The sequence below is a fragment of the Pseudoliparis swirei genome, chromosome 17 (assembly GCF_029220125.1).
Source record: "Pseudoliparis swirei isolate HS2019 ecotype Mariana Trench chromosome 17, NWPU_hadal_v1, whole genome shotgun sequence".
NCBI classification, from domain to species: domain Eukaryota; kingdom Metazoa; phylum Chordata; class Actinopteri; order Perciformes; family Liparidae; genus Pseudoliparis; species Pseudoliparis swirei.
Genome location: NC_079404.1, coordinates 22,619,623 through 22,627,122, shown reverse-complemented (window position 1 = coordinate 22,627,122; position 7,500 = coordinate 22,619,623). Strand labels below are relative to the sequence as shown.

The 7,500-nt window shown below is 41.6% G+C and overlaps 1 protein-coding gene across 5 annotated transcripts in view; it reads right to left on the bottom strand.

Moving 5' to 3' along the window:
- The window catches only part of itsn1 (intersectin 1 (SH3 domain protein)), a 42,755-nt gene that overhangs the window by 8,674 nt on the left and 26,581 nt on the right, over window positions 1-7,500 (bottom strand). For all 5 annotated transcript variants that reach the window (XM_056435142.1, XM_056435144.1, XM_056435143.1 and 2 more), the window contains 6 exons: window positions 6,931-7,066; window positions 6,626-6,820; window positions 1,185-1,306; window positions 530-636; window positions 350-451; window positions 183-264 (listed from right to left, as the gene is read on the bottom strand). In XM_056435142.1, the coding sequence (XP_056291117.1) occupies window positions 183-264; window positions 350-451; window positions 530-636; window positions 1,185-1,306; window positions 6,626-6,820; window positions 6,931-7,066 (744 nt within the window). The remainder of the gene's footprint in view (window positions 1-182; window positions 265-349; window positions 452-529; window positions 637-1,184; window positions 1,307-6,625; window positions 6,821-6,930; window positions 7,067-7,500) is intronic.

The following is a 7,500-nucleotide window of genomic DNA, read 5'->3' as shown; positions in this document are numbered from 1 at the left end:
GTGAGTCATTGAGTGTGTGTGTTTGTGTGTATGTGTGCCTGTGTGTTAGTGTGTGTGTATATGTATGTGTGCCTGTGTATGTGCCTTTGTGTGTGCCTTTGTGTGTGTGTTTTCCTGTGTGTGTGTATGTGTGTGTGCCTTTGTGTGTGTGTTTTCCTGTGTGTGTGTGCCTGTGTGTGTACCTTCAGGAAGTCTTTGATCTCGGGGTTGTCGTCTGTTTTCTGCTGAATCAGCGTGGCTCCGTTCAGCTGACACGAACAGAACCTGAACAAAACAAAAACAAAACATTAATACTAATAATAATAATAAATCATCCCAGATTTACAAAACATAACGATGACATCACAACCTGATGTACGGCTGCATGTGAGGCAGCTGATTGGTCAGGATGTCACCGATCATCTTCACGGGCATCCGGTCGCCCGACATCTTCTTCCTCACTCTCAGAGCCCTGCGGGGGGAGAGAGATGCATGATGGGAAGTGTGGTCTTCGTGATCCTACTTGATGCTCGTGCGTGTTCCTCCGTACTTGAGCAGCTTGATGTTGCACATGATGAGCTCCTTCCAGTTCACAAAGATCATGGCCACCTCCTTCTCCGTCAGCAGCTCGCACTCCAACAGCGGCTTGTGGAAGATCTGAACACACGGTTCACCAATATTATAGATATATATATATTTATATATACATACATATAAAACATATATAAATGTCGATATATATGTGTGTGTATATATATATATATATACACATATATATTTATATATATGTGTGTGTATATATATATACACACATATATATATACATATATATAATACATATCTTATAATATAATATATAGTATACTATATTTATATCTAAATATATATTATAATATATATATTATAATATATAATATATATTATGATATATATAAAATATATATATCATAATATATACAGTATATATATATATTATAATATATATATAATAATATATTTCTATAAATATATATTATAATATATCTAAATAAATATATTATAATATACTTCGTTAAATATATATAATAAAATAATATAATATATCTAAATATATATATTATAATATATATATAAATTATAATATATATATACATATCTATTTATATTATAATATATATAATAAACTATATCTAAATATATATATATAATAGTATATGTGTGTGTACCTCGGTGACGAGCTGCAGGTCGTTGACGTAGTTCTCCTCGGTGACGATGAGCTCGTGGATGTAGCCCTGCCTCTTCCTCTCCGTGGGGCTCAGCATGTCCAGCAGGTGGAGGTCGGCGCACCCTGAGGACACAAAGCACCACGCAGCGTCAAGCAAGCGCCCCGACCGCGGGAATAAATATAGAAATACTAAATAGACATCCATCATACCTGTATTCACACAGCAGCAACAACATACGTACCTGAGGAACTCTGGAGGAACGTTTGAGTCACAAGTCAATGTGTGTGTGTGTGTATGCGAATGTGTGTGCATGTGTGTGTGTTCATCTCTGATAAAGGTGGATAACTTTATATATTGTAAAACGGTGTTTATGAAGATATCTATCACTCTTTTATCGAAAAAATAAATAAATAGTTGGAGGCTGTTCACACGTCATCGTAACCATAGCAACATAAGAAGCTATATTAATATATATAAATATATATATTATTATTACCTTTTAAAATCGTTTAATTCATTAAAAATACCGATAGACGTATCTTTAAATCATTTAACTCACTATTAACAAACGTAATACATGCATTTAAATATATATATATATTTAACCAACATTTAAACGAGTTGAATTTAAAAACTTTATCGACAATGTCAGTTAAACATGAAGTGTCTTGACATTTAAGACAGACACCTTGGACTGTGTGTGTGTGTCTATGTGTGTGTGTGTGTGTGTGTGTGTGTGTGTGTGAGAGAGAGAGTAACAAGGCTGCAGTCGGTCTCAGAGCATTTAATCATCAGATTCAAACCGCTGCATCGAAACATCCGTCACCAGATGAAACCGTCGGTTTCCTCGTCTCACTTCATTCGCTCGGTCAAGCATCCTGATTCGTTCCCGTTTCTCTGAACATTCGCTTCCATCAAACTTCATTCGCTTCGTTTCATTCGTCCACGTGAAGCGTCGCCTTCGTTAAGATCGACCGGACGACCAAACGGAGCTTTTCATGTATGCTTTTTGTTTTTAAACCGGAGCCACGCTTCACACTGTGTGTGTGTGAGTGTGTGTGTGTTTGAGTGTATGCATGTGTGTTTGAGTGTGCGTGTATCTGTGTGCATGCGTTTGTGTGTGTGTGCATGCATGTGCCTGTTTGTTGGTATGCGTGTGTGGTGTGTGTATGTGGATGTGTGTTTGTGTGTGTCTGTGTTTATATGTGTGTGTGTCTATGTGTGTATGTGTCTATGTGTGTGTGCATGTGTGTCTATGTGTGTGTGCGCCAATGTCTGTGTGTGTGTATGTGTGTCTATGTGTGTGTGTCTGTGTGTATGTGTACGTGTGTCTCTGTGTGTGTATGTGTCTATTTATGTGTATGTCTATGTATGTGTCTATGTGTGTGTCTCTGTGTGTGTGTATATGTGTGTGTATATGTGCGTGTGTGTATGTGTGTGTCTGTGTGTATGTGTGTGTGTCTGTGTGTCTATGTGTGTGTCTCTATGTGTGTGTGTGTCTCTGTGTCTATGTGTGTGTCTCTATGTGTGTGTGTGTCTCTGTGTGTATGTGTGTGTCTATGTATGTGTCTATGTGTGTGTGTATATGTGTGTGTGTATGTGTGTGTCTGTGTGTGTCTCTATGTGTGTGTGTCTGTGTGTATGTGTGTCTATGTGTATGTGTGTGTCTATGCATGTATGTGTGTGTGTGTCTATGTGTGTGTCTCTATGTGTTTGTGTGTGTGCGTGTATGTGTGTGTGTGTCGGTGCATGTGTGTGTGTATGTGTGTGTCTGTGTGTGTGTGTGTGCGTGTCGGTGCTCTGGTCTCGTCGGCTCTTTGTTCTACAGATACTGACCGCCCAGTCAGAAACCTCCAATACTGACACACTCGAGGAGCCAATGGGTTCCAATTAGGTTAAAACAACAACAACAACAACAACAATAATAATAATAACAACTCTATTGCTTGTTGTATATATAAAATAATAAAAATTGCGTAGTTCAATAACCGTTTTCACACGTTTGTGTTTCTGAGGGTAAACATACAATATTAAAATTCACAATACTGTCATCTGGATAAACAAAAGAATACAGATCTACACGCCGCGCCGCGGGAAACACACACACCAGCGTGGGGGTTCAAAATGTATATATTTATATGTATATATATATTTATTTATTTTGAAGGTGAGGCGATGTTGTCGGTTAGTTTTTAGTCGGTCATGTGATAAAAAATTACTTTAATAAACTGTAAACATTTAATCTGCGACTGACAAACTTAAAATCAGCTGTTTTTAGCATGAAGGTGACGACGAGATAAAAACCTTTAAAGAAAAGGTGCATCACAGTGTGGAAAAAGGAGGTAAAGCCCAAATTATATATACATATATATACACACATACCCATGTATATATAACATATATATCACTAGTTTGTGAAGTTGAGCCACAACTACAAAACAGCAGTTATTTTTGTTTTTTAAAAGGATGAGGTCGTCATTTTTGGGAAATCAGCCCCAGAAGGTGGTTAGCTTAGCATAAAAGCTGAAGGCGGCTAGCAGACTTCCAGAGATCCGAAATACACAAAGCGACGCCCCTCTCGAACAGAAATGTAAAAACACGGAGTTCATGTAGGAGTTAAAAATGTTGACGTTAGAGGAGTTTTGGGATTATTTTGACCCCCCCCCCCCCCCCCCTCTTTAATGCTAAAATACGCTAACCGCCGCCTGACACGAGAGCCGCTATTCATTATCCTCGTTGGGAAAGCAAAATAAACGCGTTTCACGTTTTAAAAAAAAGTCAAAAATATTCCTCTTAACTGGAATGATTCAAAGACGCGACGACGCGCTTTTAGTACCAAATCCGTCTCCCGCGTGTGTCATGTGACCGCCGTCGTCATGGCGACGCCCCTCAAACAGTGCGACAGCGTCTCATCCCCCAGAGCAACAGACGAAAAAAACAAAACAATAAACTTGTAAACAAAAAAATAACAACAACAGAACATAAAACTGATCAGTTAAAGTTAATACACATTCAGAATGTTAAACTACGACGGATGCGTGTGTGTGTGTGTGTGTGCGTGCGCCGTCTCAGGCCGTGTGCACCATGTTGCATTTAACACGCGTCTAACGTGTTTACTGAGCATCTACAGCGCGGCTTTCCATTTACAGCCCTGAGCTCACGGGGCCGAGTCCCATTCCCAGCTGCTCGCTCCCTTCTATGCCTCCTTCCCTAGCAGAGAAAGGAGGAAGAGGACGATGAGGAGAAGCAGGCTTACTGGACAACCATAGAAGGGAGCTTTGCATCCTGGGTGGAAACTCGGCACTCGCCTGCCGCCTCATTTCCTCTCCATCTCCTTTATTTTTTTTTGTGACGGGAGGAGGAGGAGGAGAAAAAAAGGAGGGAAGAGGAGTCTTTGGCATTGAGGAGAGGAGACGTAAAGAGAGGGGAGGAGACTTTGACACTGAGACTGGTCCTCCAGCAGATAGTGGGTCTTTCTGTGAAGCTGTGGGGAGGGAGGGGGGGTTAGTGAGGGGGTGAGGATGGGGGCGGAGCCAGCGCTTTTTGATTGACAGGTGAACAAAACCAACGGGAGGTTAAAGAAATTATATCTTTAAAAAAGGGGGATGTGACGAGCTACTGACTCTAATGACATCATCTCCCATAAAGCCACAAAATGACCCACTATCCACTGGACCACGCTACGATGTGTGTGTGTGTGTGTTAATGTGTGTGTGTGTACAGTCACTGAGATCCAGTCAAAAACATGTTCATCAGTCCAATCTGGGAGGAGAGGAGCTCAATAGTCTTTTCGTCTCTCCTCATTTTTTTCTCTTCTTCTCCCTCCTCTAAAGAAAAAAGTGGAGAAGGATTAAAAAATAAAAATAAAAGATGGCAGGAGGAGAGAACAAGAAGAAAGTTGGCGAGGAGGAGAGGAGCCGTGACTATTGACCTCCCTCCTGTAGGAAGCGTGTGCAGAGACAGTGTGTGTTGTTTCTGTTTAACGTTACAGTCTGTCTGTCTGTCTCTGGCTTCTATTGGTGGAGAGGCGCCATGTCCGGGGGTCATGTGACCTCTCGCTGCTGTCCCATTGGTTGAGTGGCCTAGTAGGCGTGGCCTAGTGGGTCTCTTTGAGGGCTTTGAGGAGAGGAGGGGGGTTTCTGGGTAATGATATGATCCTAGAGAGAGGACGACAACAACAACATCAACAAAAACAACAACAACAACAACCAATCGGGCGCTACGTGGGTGGAGCGTGCAGCGAGACAGAGTGTGTGGAGCTCGAACCCGGCATAGAAATAGAGCATCTAGAGCAGTGAGACAGTTTGTTGTTATTAGTACTAGAGACACAAATCTGATATATATATATATATATATATATTGAAAAGAGGCTGAGATATGTACTGAACAGCACATTTTTATAAACACTAATAAATATAGAACAACGACGCTGTTTTAACTGAAAACTGCAAACTTGTTTTCTATTAGATTTTAATATAAAAATATATAAACACACAAACTGTGAAACTAAAAACCAAATTAGTTTAATTACATTTTTCCAGTGTTTTTAGTCATTTTTTGTGAACATATTATTTTACATTTTTATATTTAATTAGGAACCCAATGAAAATATTGGTGTTGCAATTATTTAATAAAAACATTTAAGGAAAAACTTGTGATTATTGACTGATTCTCGATCACTAATGTTTTTATAATTGCATAAATGTTTTATAATTGTTGTTTCCATATAATAGTGACTGTTTCTCTATTAATACGTACAGACCGTTAATATTTATTATTATTAATTTAATTATATTAATTATTCAATTTTTGTTGTTGCTTTGTTAGAGCTAAAAATCAATATCACAATATTTATAAGACTATTTAAAAACTCTTCATACGTGTCATTAGTTTAAAAAAAAAATCCATATAATAAGATACAAATGTTGTGAAACAAAGGAAGTATAGGACCGAATCGTCACGTCTCCACTGAAGGTGAATAAATTATAGAAATATCGATATTTGCCGCGTGTCCTCGTCTGCAATAGAATCCTATAAATTATGTGTTCAATAATTCCTCCGATAGTTTTCAACTGTCCGCTCTAGACGCTCTAGTTCTACGTGGATCATGCTGAAGGGGACGCGTGCAGGAAGAGGGGAACACACTTTGACACCGAAGCAGATACACACACATGCATGCACATACACACTATACAAACACCAGGCAGAGGTGTTGCATGGCTGGGGGGGGGAGGGGGGGGGTTGTCAAAGAGGCCCAAAGGAGTGTCAAGGTGAAAGGTCAGAAGGTCAAACCAATCCGGGGTAAAAACAGAGCGAGGGACAGCATCTCCACACCTGGCTCTGGGGTGCGAGTGTGTGACACTTCCTCTTGAGGATGTCCGTATTAGCATATCGTGTGTGTCTTCGTGTGAGGTTGTGTGTGCGTGTGTGTGTGTACTCACACTGCGCGCTCGGGTCGGTGTCCGCGGTGAGCTTGACGTAGTTGCTGGGGAACAGCCCCTCCCTCCCGCCCAGCTCCCCCTTCCACCAATCGCAGTCGTCCTTGTTGACCACCGTGATCACCTGACCCTTCAGGAAGGCCAGCTCGTCGTCGTTCTGCGCCACGTAGTCGTACATGCCGATCACCTGGCACACCGCTTCGAGGGGGGGGGGGGGGCAGGATGTGACATTTTAGAGATTTTATTTTCCTCATATTTATTCGTCATATACATTTAAATAACCGTATATTTCAGTGTTCTCCCCGTACCTGTGTGGGCCCCCGTGCTGGCCGGAGTCGGTTTGGGGGGGGTGGGCTCGGTGGGCGTCGTCTTGCTGGTGCTCGGGCTGAGCAGCTTCACGTAGTTGGCCGGGAACCAACCGATCTGGCGCTTCTTCCCCCGGGCCTGAGCCAATCAGAACACAGCGCTCACCGAACAGTGACCGCGAGTCGTCACGCTCACACGACGGGTACAACACATTCAAATGCAGGAGGTGAACACGGGGTTCACACACGTCGACCAATCGGTGGCCAGGATTACATCACGTGACCAGCAACTAACATTTAGTGACAGCATGTCGTATTTAAACTAACAATGAGAATTATAATGTGAGTCTGTGTGTGAGCCTGTGTGTGTGTGTGTGAGTCTGTGTGTGTGTGTGAGTCTGTGTGGGAGTGTGTGTGAGTCTGTGTGTGTGTGTGAGTCTGTGTGTGAGTCTGTGTGTGTGTGAGTCTGTGTGTGTGTGTGTGTGAGTCTGTGTGTGAGTCTGTGTGTGTGAGTGTGTGTGTGAGTCTGTGTGTGAGTCTGTGTGTGAGTCTGTGTGTGAGTCTGTGTGTGAG